The sequence below is a fragment of the Triticum dicoccoides genome, chromosome 6A (assembly GCF_002162155.2).
Source record: "Triticum dicoccoides isolate Atlit2015 ecotype Zavitan chromosome 6A, WEW_v2.0, whole genome shotgun sequence".
In the NCBI taxonomy this organism is placed as follows: Eukaryota; Viridiplantae; Streptophyta; class Magnoliopsida; order Poales; family Poaceae; genus Triticum; species Triticum dicoccoides.
In genome coordinates, this window is record NC_041390.1 from 591,735,416 (window position 1) to 591,750,008 (window position 14,593).

General features: G+C 42.5%; 1 protein-coding gene across 2 annotated transcripts; it reads left to right on the plus strand.

The window, feature by feature from the left end:
* The first annotated feature begins 1,933 nt into the window (after nt 1-1,933).
* LOC119318216 (cycloeucalenol cycloisomerase-like) lies at nt 1,934-7,663 on the plus strand. Of its 2 annotated transcripts, none has more exons than XM_037592743.1 (9): nt 1,934-2,056; nt 2,555-2,721; nt 2,803-2,972; nt 3,157-3,240; nt 3,971-4,012; nt 4,702-4,812; nt 5,333-5,524; nt 6,707-6,804; nt 7,204-7,663. In XM_037592743.1, exons 2-9 carry the CDS (start codon nt 2,715-2,717, stop codon nt 7,391-7,393), a joined length of 894 nt encoding a protein of 297 aa, XP_037448640.1. In that variant the 5' UTR covers nt 1,934-2,056; nt 2,555-2,714; the 3' UTR covers nt 7,394-7,663. The 2 variants fall into 2 exon arrangements, with proteins under 2 accessions (XP_037448640.1, XP_037448641.1); XM_037592744.1 differs by having other exon boundaries at nt 1,955-2,056; nt 2,552-2,721.
* The last annotated feature ends 6,930 nt before the right edge of the window (nt 7,664-14,593 follow it).

Genomic DNA, 14,593 nt, shown 5'->3' on the forward strand with positions numbered 1-14,593 from the left:
TTGATAAAACATGATTGCTTGGTTAGCATTGCTTGAAGTATTTTTTTTGTCAATATTAAACTTCTGTCTAGAATCTTTTGGACCTAAACATTCATGCCGCAATAAAGAGAGATACATTGAAAATTATGTTAGGTAGTATTCCACATCAAAAAAAATTGTTTTATCATTTATCTACTCGAAGACGAGCAGGAATTAAGCTTGGGGTGCTTGATACGTCTCCAATGTATCTATAATTTTTTATTGTTCCATGCTATTATATTATCTGTTTTGGATGTTTATGGGCTTTATTATGCACTTTTATATTATTTTTGGGACTGAAATATTAACCGAAGGCCCAGTGCAGATTGCTGTTTTTTTGCCTATTTTAGTGCTTCGCAGAAAAGGAATATCATACGGAATCCAAACCGAATGAAACCTTCGCGAGGATTTTTTTGGAACAATCGCAATCCAGGATATTTGGAGTGGACGTCAAGAAAGCAGCGAGGCAACCACGAGGTAGGGCGGCGTGCCCTCCACCCTCATGGGCCCCTCGCAGCTCCATCGACCTACTTCTTTTGCCTGTATATACTCTTATATCCTGAAAACATCCAAGGGAGCCACGAAACCACTTTTCCACCGCCATAACCTTCTGTACCCATGAGATCCCATCTGAGGACCTTTCCCGGTGATCTGCCGGAGGGGGATTCGATCACGGAGGGCTTCTACATCAACACCATAGCCTCTTCGATGATGTATGAGTAGTTTACCACATACTTTCGGGTCCATAGTTATTAACTAGATGGCTGTTCTCTCTCTTTGGATCTCAATACAAAGTTCTCCTCGATGTTCTTGGAGATCTATTCGATGTAATTCTTTTTGCGGTGTGTTTACCGAGATCCGATGAATTGTGGGTTTATGATTAAGATTATCTGTGAACAATATTTGATTTCTCTCTGAATTCTTATATGCATGATTTGATAGCTTTGCAAGTCTCTTCGAATTATCAGTTTGGTTTGGCCTACTAGATTGATCTTTCTTGCAATAGGAGAAGTGCTTAGCTTTGAGTTCAATCTTGTGGTGTCCTTTCCCAATGACAGTAGGGGCAGTAAGGCACGTATTGTATTGTTGTCATCGAGGATAAAAAGATGAGGTTTATATCATATTGCTTGAGTTTATCCCTTTACATCATGTCATCTTGCCTATTGTGTTACTCTGTTCTTTTGAACTTAATACTCTAGATGCATGCTGGATAGCGGTCGATGTGTGGAGTAATACTAGTAGATGCAGAATCGTTTCGATCTACTTGACACGGACGTGATGCCTATGTTCATGATCATGCCTAGATATCATCATAACTATGCGATTTTCTATCAATTGCTCGACAGTAATTTATTCACCGACTGTAATATATGCTATCTTGAGAGAAGCCAATAGTGAAACCTATGGCCCCCAAGTCTACTTTATGTCATATAAGTTTCCGATCTACAATTCTAGTTTACTATTTATTTTGCAATCTTTATTTTTCAATCTATACAACAAAAATACTAAAAATATTTATCTTATCATCTCTATCAGATCTTACTTTCGCAAGTAACCGTGAAGGGATTGACAACCCCTTTATTGTGTTGATTGCGAGGTTCTTGTTTGTTTGTGCATGTAGTAAGTGACTTGCGTGTAGTATCCTAGTGGATTCATACTTTGGTTTTCAAAAACTGAGAAAAATATTTACGCTACTTTGCTGCATCACATTTTTCTCTTGAAGGAAAAACCAACACATGTTCAAGAGGTAGCACGTGCACAAAGGGTGCATGAGCCGAGTTCTGCATCAAACCCACTTTTTATTGTGTGGTAGGGTGTATGGGCTGTCTTTTTTTAGACTAAAGAAAAGACACCTAAAAAGGTCTTTGTGTGATATGGACCGTTGGATCTGTTTTGGATGGAGATGAAGAGCCTAAAGTTGCAATATGTGAAGTCGCTGGATCTCAGTCCGCTCCTCCCCTGCTGCTCGGTCAACTCGCCGCCGCCCCTCTTCAACCTCGCCGCCGCCAGAGGTAGCACGACGTCGCCGCCGTGAGAGGTAGCACTTCCGCCCTTACCCCCCCTCCCCGTCCGCCCTCCTCATCCCCTCCTTAACCTCCTTCTCCCTCCTCCCTTCCTTCCCCTAACCCCCTCCCCCCATCCTTCATGCCTCGTCCGTCCTGTCGTGACGAACCCTAGCAGCTTGTGAATTGTTTTACCTTGTACATAGAGCTTGTTATGGTTAATTAGACAATGAGTATTTTTTTTGTGAACTGCTTTATCTTCTGTACAGAGAGCCTAATTCGTTACATATTTTTCTTTACATCTCAATTAAATGCATGAAGGTTGCCAAACTTGCCATTGCTATTAATTTGTATTCCTCTATTCCCTTCTGATTATGTTGTTTAGGTGGTAAGAACGAGCACTGTAGATGTTTATCTTTCATATGTTGTAGCTATTGTGCTCAGATCTAGTTTTGTTGATTGCTTGTCATGCTGAAAAAATGGTGTGTGATAAGTTTATTTGTTTTTATTTTTTATATGGATGACAAAAGCAGGCACAGTTGACACCAATCCAATCGTGTGCAAATTCCCTTGGTCGGGGCGTCAGACGAGGGCACACACACTCTGCAAGTGCCACCCCGAACCGCTGAACCGCAAGCAGCGACAGCGCTGGCGACTGAGGGGAGGAGGGGCTGCTGACAGTGGGATCGAGCGATGGCAGGTGAGCCCCGCGCCTGCCGCGCCCAATGGTGTCCTTCCACGTGTCTCCCCACCTAACTGGAGGAACCGTCTGCCCTTGCAGCTGTCCGGCAGCAGGCGGCGGCGAAGCGGGGCGGAGGTGGCGCGGCCGGAAAGAGCGCATGGCTGGCGGCTGACGGGAGCAAGAGGTGGGGGGAGAAGTTCTTCCTGCTATACACGCCCTTCTGGCTCACGCTCTGCCTCGGCGGCGTCGTCCCATTCAAGCTCTACGAGGTACTAGTACTAGCTGCTGTCACCTGTTGGTGGATCTATCTCATCTTGGGAGCATTTTGGTGGATCCTAAAAGGAATATGGGATCCTAAGAGAAAGATTTGATCTTGGTAATTTGTTTTGTGCCGATTGGATTTACATTTTTCTTCCTCTTAATCATTCTTGTATTTTTTGTTGCGATGTGCAGAGTTTCACAGAGCTGGAATATTTGGTTGTTGGATTGGTGTCAACCGTGCCTGCTTTTGTCATCCCTCTGCTCATCGTAGGAAAGGTAATTTGGCACGCTCCTCCTACTCTCTCGTCAGATCAACTTCGGAAGATCTGTTCGATGTGATATTCAGTCTTCAGAGGTGCTCATGAGTCATGACTACTCTTCGTAGCAAAAAGGGGCAGTGTTTGCACAGCGGTATTACTGTTTCACCAAATTCAGGTGTCTGCCGTTAAGTCAGAATCGAGAAACGTTATATCCATAAACATAGACATTAACATTTCGTTGCAATTAAGATGATAACCAGAGTTGAGAAAACATTTTATGTTGAGAATCTACTAGCACTTTGGTGTTTTGGATCAGCGGGCAATTCATGTTTCCAACCATAGCAGCAGTTTCTCTGGTCTACACAAAGGAATTCATCAGTGCTGCAGTAAATGAAAAATTAATAACGAGAGTAAGGGCATGTATGCAAATATTAAATGTTGAGCGAACACATGACAAAAACTATAAAAGTGGGGAAATAAATGGCAGAGCAGGGATGGGAGGAGAGGGTTGCCTCAGCAAGTCAGCTTCTCCATAAGGACGGGCTCCTCTCTCTTGCAGCTCTCTTATTTGAGCTTCAGTTTTGCATTGCATCTTTTCCCTTTTGATTTGTCTTCCTATTTTTGATCCTAAATTATATCTTCTTTAATTTGGTCCATAAAGGATAGAATTTTGAGCTTATTATGTTACTCTTGTATACTGGTGTCATATATTTGAAAGTTAACTTCATTTTTTAACCCCATTTCAGGCAGATAGTATTAGAAGTTTAAAAGATCGTTACTGGGTCAAGGTATGTACTTTCAGTGTGGATCTTTTGTAAGCCAATTTGACTTCCAGAAATGGACACAGTCCTGGAAAATCCCATAGTTGTATGTAATATGATTCTGATATATGGATCTGATTCAGGATTATATTTTTCACTACAATTATACCTTACTCAGATCTAACTTGAAAAAAAAGGGCAACCTGGTGCATGTAGCTCCCGCTTGCGCAGGGTCCAGGGAAGGGTCCGACCACTTTGGGTCTATAGTACGCAGCCTTTCCCTACATTTCTGTAAGAGGCTGTTTCCAGGACTTGAACCCATGACCTCATGGTCACAAGGCAGCAGCTTTACCACTGCGCCAAGGCTCCCCTTCTACTCAGATCTAACTTGGACCCACAGAAATTTAGAAGTGGTTTTATAACAGTTGATGTATCAAATGTTTACCATATTTTTGTCAAGTGACACTCATGAAAGCTTTTGTACGCACATGAAAGCTTTTGTAATACAAACTCAGCAAACTACCCTGTCTGAACAAACACTAGTGATATATATTCTTCTGTTACGACAGTACTTACTTTGTTGCTAAACTACTAATACAGGTATAATGAGTAGTACTTCTCATTGTCTATGGACTTAGTTTTATGTGGTAATGCATTTTCTCGTATTATCTCTTTGGAACTGTTTGCTAAATCCACGATACATCTTTCAATTGCAGGCTAATGTTTGGATTATAATTTTCAGTTATGTCGGTAACTACTTTTGGACACATTACTTCTTTACAGTTCTTGGCGCATCCTATACTTTTCCTTCATGGAGGATGAATAATGTAAGATCTTCACACAGGGATGGATGGGTGGAGAAATTTCACTGAATGGTACACATGTCCCTTTTACTTACTAAACTTATAAAATCATTTTGCGGAATACTAAACTTATAAAGTCAATCAATGGCTCAATGCTAAGGAAACTAGAAAATTGTCTCATTTCATTGCTTTGTTCCCACTTCATATATTCCCTTCCATCAATTCTCTTCTGCAAATTAGGGGTTAATAGCAGGGTTGATGCTTGTGCATATTAGTTGAGCACCATACGCTGACGGTATTATTCATCAATTCAGATTTTATATTTATTATTTTATTTTAATTTAAAACTTTGTTTGGTTGCTACATAGTTTCTGTCACGTTATGTACATTATTGACACAAACTAGATACATATCTGTTGCAACTCTTCTATTGCAATTCTGTTTGTAGTTCATCTGTGGGATAGTAACTAGTTATTCAAATGTGCTACAATAATTCTACTTATTTGTTTGCAATGCTTAATGATTTTTTTTCTTCATGTTTCAGGTACCCCATACAACATTTCTCCTAACTCATGCCTGCTTCTTGTTTTATCACATGGCATCGAATATGACACTTCGTAGATTACGTCACTCTACAGCCCACCTGCCACAGTCTATTCGGTGGTTGTTTGAAGCCGCATGGACTTTAGCACTCTCATACTTCATTGCATACTTGGAGACCCTAGCCATAGCAAATGTATGTTCCCACATATATTCCTTCCTGCATAGAGTGCTATGAATACTATGAGATTTTTTCTCCCCAATCTACTAATATTTAACTTTCATCTGCTTGCTTACAGTGGCAATCATCAATATTTTGTGCGTTAATTCTAGGGTACAAACTATTTTGATTGAATCCAATCTGTTATTACTTTTTGTGTGTGTATTTCATGTGGCTCAGTTGCACAGAACCCATCTATTCTAACGATGTATCCTTCTGGACTAGATAGATACCAGAGAACATGCAGCCAATGCCTTTTTTGAATCTCTAGTTATGGGCAATTGTGGATAAGAACTTCTAGGCAATCCTTGATATCTCTTAATTTTGTTGCTAACTACTACTCTGTCCGATCCATAATAAGTGTCACAGTTTTGAACTAAGGTGCGACACTTATTTGGATCGGAGGGAGTAGGTTATATCAAGTTTGTATTGTCCATTAACATATAAAATCAGTAGTAGCTTGTACAATGCTTTCGACACACGTTCTACTGTTCACTGTCCGGGCATTGTGATCCTGCAATCAATTCTCTGGTGCACTCGGAAGAATAAAATAACAATTAGGTAAACACAATCAAATACTTATACTTACATACAAAACAGATGTCATATGTAAATAATTTGAAAACAGCACCTGGTTATTGCCACTTATAACATTTTGAGGAAATTACCGCCTCATGTTTTGGTTGCTTGACGTCGAGAAATCCTTAGTTCCTAATGTAAATTGTATCATCTACTCCGTATTTGACCAAGATTCATCACCTTGTCTCATGAATTTAACGCTTTAGTGTTTACATTTTTGGTGTAAGCAGATGTTTTTGTCTCAGTCTTGTTTATTTTCCATGCATCAGAATTTCGTAAGGTACTTGGGAAAAATAAAAAAGCAAAACATTCTACGCCCATGCTGCAACTACTTTGTGGCATCACATAACACTGCATTATGAAGTTATGTTATATACAGCCACAGTATGTCATTGTTTGTGATGTACATACAATTGATGTTGTTTTCACTTTTCAGTGATGCTATCCAGAAAGCTAAATGTTTCTTTGTGTATACTAAGATCTTCCCCCTTCTGCATCCTTTTTTTTAATTTGTGAATGAAGTCTTCCCTTTCTGCTCCCCAAGATACTACATTCCTGATGTTGAAATTGACCTTGCAGTTTCCATATTACGAATTCGTCGATCGGGACATAATGTACAAAGTTGGATCATTGTTTTATGCAATATACTTCCTCGTCAGCTTTCCGATGTTTTCAAGGTAAAATTTATCTGAATTTAGACGTGTACAACTGGTTTCATTGATAATGTCATCTTTGATCTATTTCATATTGTTGATCTATCAGCTATGCATAGGGAGAATATCCTCATTTGCTCCTCCATCTGCTATGACTTTATCTATCAAGCTCATTGTTAAACAGCAATATCTGGTTCTGAACTCGGTCAATGCTTGCGAAAACATTTACTTTTCTCAAGCTGGCTATCTTAAACATCGCTAGCTTGAATACCCAAAATAATAAGTGTAGTTCTAAATTCCAACAACTTACTTTCGCTCACATCATCGCAGCTGGGTGGATAGGCCTCTCGCTGTTCTCTCTTTACCTAGTTGTCAATCTCATAATCCATATTCAACTCTCTGCAACTCTTATTTGGCATTCAGGATCGACGAAAAAGCAGAGAAGTGGGCCCTTTCCAGGGTTGCCGTCGACGCTCTGGGTGCAGCGATGCTTGTCACGATAATACTTGACTTATGGCGCATATTTCTGGGGCCAATCGTGCCCATCCCTGAATCAAGACGGTGCGGCCAGCCGGGGCTAGCATGGTTTCATCCGCAGAACGAAAGCGTCTAGTTCAGGAACGATGTGGATTCTTAGTTCAGGAACGGTGCGGCCAGCCGGGGCTAGCATGGTTTTGACGCACCACGGTCTGAGTGCGGCTCGACAGTACCCTTCGGGGTGTTTGGGGCATGGCATGCCCAAGGTTAACTCCCACGCATTTGTTCCGCGTGTGTCCATTTGGGTCGAAATGGACGAATCACGTCTGCTCGGTGTTTGTCTGGACATATTTTTAACCCAAATTTGGTCAGCTTTGCGTCCACACGGATACGAGCGGACATGTCACGTGCCCTCTGGGTGTCTAGGTATGCACGTCAGCCACACTTCTCGAGTGTGTCCTTTTGAGTGACAAGTGTGGTGGGGGGCCGGCCTCATTCACTTCTCATCAAAAGTCCACATCTAGAGCGGGTGGTGGGAGGCCAGCCTCATTCACTTCTCGCCATAATTCCACATCTAGAACTTGCTCCCCCGACGCCAGCCGCGGTCACCATGGGCTTCTTAGGCCACAGCAAGCGTGGCAAGCATGATCATGAGGCCGGCTCATCACGCTTATCTATACCTGATAACCAGTTAATTCATAAAAAATAGTATTTAAAAAAAAACTGATTTGTATTGGCATCAAAGATGATTGAGTGCGCAAGGAGCGTGCAGATTTTCGTGATGTTTGGACATTTGAGGAGCTCCAGGCGAAAAATACAAACTGAGCAGTGTATTTTTTCAAAGTTTCTTTCATAGCCATTTTTTCCTTTCTTTTGCCATGACCTCCTGGAATGTCCGAATGTCAAGAATTTCTGGACACATCACGCATACAAGCATCCTGGATGCCAAACAAAATGATTGTTTAGTTTTTTTGGTATTGTAAATTATTTCACTGTTCACGCGCCAGGTGCAGATGCACTTGGGCACCAAATGGCTGCCTCCGCTATATATGGTTCATTGTAGGAGTCAAACGTTGGTCTATATAATTTGGCTATCTTCTGATTTTTCTTCTTCTTGGTTTCTTTCATTTTTTTCCTGTGTAGAGGTGATCATTTCTTGGAAAAAATTATAAATTAAAAAGCGTCATGTAATTGCGTAAAGGATTCACGTATTTACAAAATGTTCATGTAATTCTAAAAGGCGTTCAGGTATATTTTTTATTAATATTTGTTTAAATAAATAAGCACACATCTAAAAAAGTGTCATGTAATTTTGAAAAGTGGTTAAGCCTTCTAAAAGAAGTTCCATGTAATTTTGAAAAAAATCATGTAATTTGGAGAGGATTGTGTTATTTTTAAAAGTATTAATTATTTTTACAAAAATAAAATTAAAAGGTGTTACTGTACTTTTCAAATGTTTGGATATTTCTTAAAATGTTCGTGTATTTAAAAAATGAAAAGGAAAAATATTTAAAAAATATATAAAATGGAAAAAGAAAAGTAAAAAACTGGAGGAAAATCCGTAAAACACCAAAAAGAACCTAGCATAATAAATGTTCTAAACGGGAAGAAAAACAGAAAAGATCTTCTGCGTTATGGCCATGAACAAGTGAACGTATGGAAACCGCATGGGCCTTCCTTGCCGCTTAGGCTCTGTTCTTTGCGAGTGTCCAAAAAGAAAACCCCTTTCCTCCGCTCAAAAAGAAAACGAGAACCCCTTTGTTCAGCTTTGCGTCCACACGGATACGAGCGGACGCATCATGTGTCCTCTTTGTGTCCGGGTCTACACGTCAGTCACACTTCTCAAGTGCGTCCTTTTGAATGACAAGTGTGGTGGGGGCCCGGCCTCATTCACTTCTCATCAAAAGTCCACATCTAGAGCGGATGGTCGGGGGCCGGCCTCATTCACTTCTCGTCATAAGTCCACATCTAGAGCTTGCTCCCCCGACGCCATCCGCGGTCACCATGGGCTTCGTCGGCCACAGCAAGCGTGGCAAGCATGATCATGAGGCCGGCTCATCACGCTTATCTATACCTGATAACCAGTTAATTCATAAAAAATAGTATTTAAAAAAACTGATTTGTATTGGCATCAAAGATGATTGAGTGCGCAAGGAGCGTGCAGATTTTCGTGATGTTTGGACATTTGAGGAGCTCCAGGCGAAAAATACAAACTGAGCAGTGTATTTTTTCAAAGTTTCTTTCATAGCCATTTTTTCCTTTCTTTTGCCACGACCTCCTGGAATGTCCGAATGTCAAGAATTTCTTGACACATCACGCATACAAGCATCTTGGATACCAAACAAAATGATTGTTTAGTTGTTTTGGTATTGTAAATTATTTTACTGTTCACGCGCTAGGTGCAGATGCACTTGGGCACCAAATGGCTGCCTCCGCTATATATGGCTCATTGTAGGAGTCAAACGTTGGTCTATATAATTTGGCTATCTTCTGATTTTTCTTCTTCTTGGTTTCTTTCATTCTTTTTTCCTGTGTAGAGGTGATCATTTCTTGGAAAAAATTATAAATTAAAAAGCGCCATGTAATTGCGTAAAGGATTCACGTATTTACAAAATGTTCATGTAATTTTAAAAAGCGTTCAGGTATATTTTTTATAATATTTGTTTAAATAAATAAGCACGTATCTAAAAAAGTGTCATGTAATTTTGAAAAGTAGCTATGCCTTTTAAAAGAAGTTTCATGTAAATTTTAAAAATTCATGTATTTTACTAGAATTATGCGTAATTTTGAAAAATTCATGTAATTTGGAGAGGATTGTGTTATTTTTAAAAGTATTAATTATTTTTACAAAAATAAAATTAAAAGGTGTTCCTGTACTTTTCAAATGTTTGGATATTTCTTAAAATGTTCGTGTATTTAAAAAATGAAAAGGAAACATATTTAAAAAATATATAATGGAAAAAAGAAAAGGAAAAAACTGGAAGAAAATCCGGAAAACACCAAAAAGAACCTAGCATAAACGTTCTAAACGGGAAGAAAAACGGAACGAAAGATCTTCTGTGTGATGGCCATGAACAAGCGAACGTATGGAAACTGTATGGGCTCTTTCATGTCCTTTGCGACTGTCCAGCGCCCAATGCGAACCCCTTTCCTCCACTCAAAAGAAAAAAAGAGAACCGTTATCGAGGGGGAGAGAGAGAGAGAGAGAGAGATAGAACCCCTTTCCATTTTCTTCACCATTTCACGACGTTTTTTTCGCATGGCATGTCCTACATAAAAAAAACGGAGACATGACGCTCCTCCGTTGAGAAGCTTTGCTAGCCGACGCCATGTGCATCCATTCCACGTGATGAACAAACATACTTAGGCCTCCTTTGGTTTGTTGGAATTTCATAGGAATTCTAGAGGATAGGATTTTTATAGAATTTTTTTTCTTTTAGAATCCTTTGGTTCATAGGAATGGATTCCTATTCCTATATAGGATTGGTTTATATCCTTCATATTTTATAAGAAAATAAAAATGAGCTTAGACTCAATGGAAAATTTCCTTTGGTGTCAACCAAATGACATCTCGTTTTCTATTCCTACTAATAGGATTTGAGATACATGTCATCTCATTTCCTACAAAATTCCTATTCCTATGATAATCCTATTCTATGAACCAAATGAAGCCTTACATGCTACAACGGCTGGTATCCATACATTCAGTAACAAATCATCATGAACCAACGACCACTGTTAACTCGGAGAAGATGGCCCCAAGTGTGGCACCAGCGTTCCACATTTTATTCTCTTCTCTACTACTATTAAACAAGAGAACATATTCAACGCTAAACGCACCCAGCCTAATCTACACACAACAACCCAAATTAATTAGAACCATCCAATCAGACTCATCCATTTAAATCTAACCGTCAAGATAACAATAACCCTCACGAAAAGTGCGTTTAGCAGTTTCAGTTGGCGGACGAAAACTCTGCCTGCGAACGAAAAGTCCCCCGATTCGCAACTTCCCTGTCCGCTCACGCAAATCACGCGCCCCCGAATTACAGGAACTTCCTTCGCGGTCGCATCTTAACGCATCAGCTCCCGCGATCGTCAACGGAAACCAGGGGAAAAAAAGTCTCTCCAACTCGCGATCCCCGCATCGCCGGCGTCTCGGTGGAGAATCCTAGCCGCCGCTCCTTCCTTCCCCTACCTCCTCCCCGTCTCAGTGCCACCGCGGCGGGGCACCTGGCTCCTGTCGGCTTGGCACAAGCGTGCTGCGAGCACTGGCTTCCTCGGGCGACGTGGAGGCACGGGCTGCGCTGCGCATGCCTGGAGTTCCCCCGGCGGCGAGATAGTGCGCATGCGCGTCGCCGGCATGAGTTGCTGCCTGGCTTAGCGGTGACACGGGCAGGTGGCCGGAGGGCCCTGCGGAGGTGCTGGCGCGTTGGATGTATTGGAAGAATTATTCAATCGATGGGCTGGGATGCGATGAGGGAGTTCTGGATTAGGGGGTGTCCGGGTAGCCGGACTATACCTTCAGCCAGACTCCAGGACTATGAAGATACAAGATTGAAGACTCCGTCCCATGTCCGGATGAGACTTTCCTTGGCGTGGAAGGCAAGCTTGGCGATGCGGATATTCAAGATCTCCTACCATTGTAACCGACTTTGTGTAACCCTAACCCTCTCCGATGTCTATATAAACCGGAGGGTTTTTAGTCCGTAGGATAACTTCATCATACAACAATCATACCATAGGCTAGCTTCTAGGGTTTAGCCTTCTTGATCTCATGGTAGATCTACTCTTGTACTACCCATATCATCAATATTAATCAAGCAGGACGTAGGATTTTACCTCCATCAAGAGGGCCCGAACCTGGGTAAAACATTATGTCCCTTGTTTCCTGTTACCATCCGGCCTAGACGCACAGTTCGGGCCCCCCTACCCGAGATCCGCCGGTTTTGACACCGACATTGGTGCTTTCATTGAGAGTTCCTATGTGTCGTCGCAATCAGGAAGGATGCCTCTTCCCGTCTTTAAAGATGGCGCCGTTACTAAGGGAGCCTTGGCTGTCGGCCAAACTCTTCGGCTAGGCGATTTTCTCATGACCGCCTGTTCGGCCGTTGCGCCGACGGTGACCTCTCGGGTCATCAAAAGCAATCTTCACGTCAGCTCGGAACTCGTTGAGCAGTTAGATCCAATGGAGCTCTCTTCCATAATCGAGCTCTTGGATTGCATCGCCGCCTTGGGGGTCACTACGGATTATGACCAGGTTGGGCTTAAACCCGATCTAAGAGAAATTAATTCTCCCCAAGTCACCCATCACGTTGCCGTAGTAGAGGCACAGTGCAGCGACTATTCATCTATCTTAAGGACTAGCTACGTCCGGATTCCAGATCCCTCCAAGCCGGATACCCGCGGAGGGGAGGATGTAACTCAAGACCTGAACTTAGAATCAGGCAACGGGCTAGATTCACTGGACAACATCCAAGAATCCAAACCTCAGAGTTCGGAAACTCCTTGGCCTCTGAGTCTTAGATTGGGTGAAGTTCCGGATTTAATTCCACCCACCCACCCGAACATAAGCGATCTATCCCAAATCAGGCAAAAGCCCGAAGAAACAGTACATCATTACTGTGCAAGGTTCCTCCTGGTTATGAACAGGATAAAGGACTGCCGCGAGGAAAACGCAATCTCAATCTTCTGCAATAATTGCACGGAAAAGGGAATCCTCAACGCCACAGGTCGTCGTGATCTTACACGCTTCGTTGACTTGGCGTCCATATTACAAAAGTACTGTGCGATGGAAAGCGCCCGGAAAACCAAAACTAAATTTTGGGACAATCCAGCCCTGAATAGAAACCTCGTCCGAAATAAAATGGTGCATCATCATCAGACACCCGGGTTAAAAACCAAAAAACCAAAACCCTCTACAGGGCATGGAACCGTACTGGAGGGATGGCTTAATGGACCCTGTAAAATTCATAGTACAGAGGACGCCACACCAACTCATAGCCTTAGAGCATGTTGGATACTCCGGCAGGTGGCCAAAAGGGGCGAAGATCTCCTAATTCCGGAGGCCGCAGAAAGCCACCTCAGGAACTTCAGTACAGTCTTAACAGTCTTCGAGACTTTCGCATCAAATAAAATGCGAAAAAGAACACTCCGCAGCTTCGCCGAAGTCTATCAAGTACCAACAATAAACCCATGGAGTGACACCGCTATTACCTTTAATGCCAGCGACGAACCTAAATTCCGAACAGCTCGAGCACCAGCCGCATTGGTACTCAGTCCTATAGTGGACGACTTTCGCCTCACCAAGGTACTCATGGATGGAGGCAGTGGATTGAACCTCATTTATGAGGAAACTCTTCAAAAAATGGAAATAGACTGGAACCGCATTGAGCGAAGCAGCACAACCTTCAAAGGAATAATCCCCAGTCGGGAAGCACGCTGTACAGGAAAAATCACACTAGATGTGGTGTTCGGCACGCTGGATAATTATAGGTCCGAAGAGGTCACATTCCAAGTGGCCCCGTTCAGCAGTGGATACCATGCTCTGCTGGGGCGGGAAGCGTTTACAATCTTCCAAGCAATACCCCATTACGGGTACATGAAGCTCAAGATGCCCAGGCCGAATGGAATCATCACTCTCGCTAGTAATCCAGACATAGCACTCCGCACCGAAAACAAGATAGCCGCACTGGCCCTTGAGGCACTGTCCGAAGCCCTAGCGGCTGAGGAACTGACTACGTTGCGCTCCACGGTAAACAGGGACGATGTGATACTCGACAAAAGATCCAAGTCCACCTCCTTTAAACCAGCGGATGAAATAGTCAAATTCCAGGTCCATCCAACGGACCCCAATAAAATAGCTTCCATCGGGGCACAATTAAACCCCGATGTAGACGCCGCACTGCGAGAATTCCTACGGGAGAACTGGAACATTTTTGCATGGCACCCTTCGGACATGCTAGGAATCCCACGCAGGCTGGCCGAACACAGCTTAAATATCCTAAAAGGATTCAAACCTTTCAAACAAGCCCTTCGGCGTTTTTCTGAACCCAAGAGACAGGCAATGGGAGAGGAGCTAGCCAAACTATTGGAGGCCGGATTCATCAGAGATATAAAACATCCGGACTGGCTAGCAAACTTGGTGATGGTACCAAAGAAGGACAAATCCTGGCGCCTGTGCGTTGACTTCAAAGACCTCAACAAGGCCTGCCCAAAGGATCCCTTCCCCCTCCCCCGCATCGATCAAATTATCTGTTGGGGAACGTAGTAATTTCAAAAAAATTCCTACGCACACGCAAGATCATGGTGATGCATAGCAACGAGAGGGGAGAGT

Coding starts and splice junctions, on each gene's coding strand:
- LOC119318216 (XM_037592743.1), top strand. Junction 2,973..3,156: donor TCCCATTCAAGCTCTACGAG/GTACTAGTACTA, acceptor TGCGATGTGCAG/AGTTTCACAGAGCTGGAATA. Junction 4,813..5,332: donor CTTCATGGAGGATGAATAAT/GTAAGATCTTCA, acceptor TTCATGTTTCAG/GTACCCCATACAACATTTCT.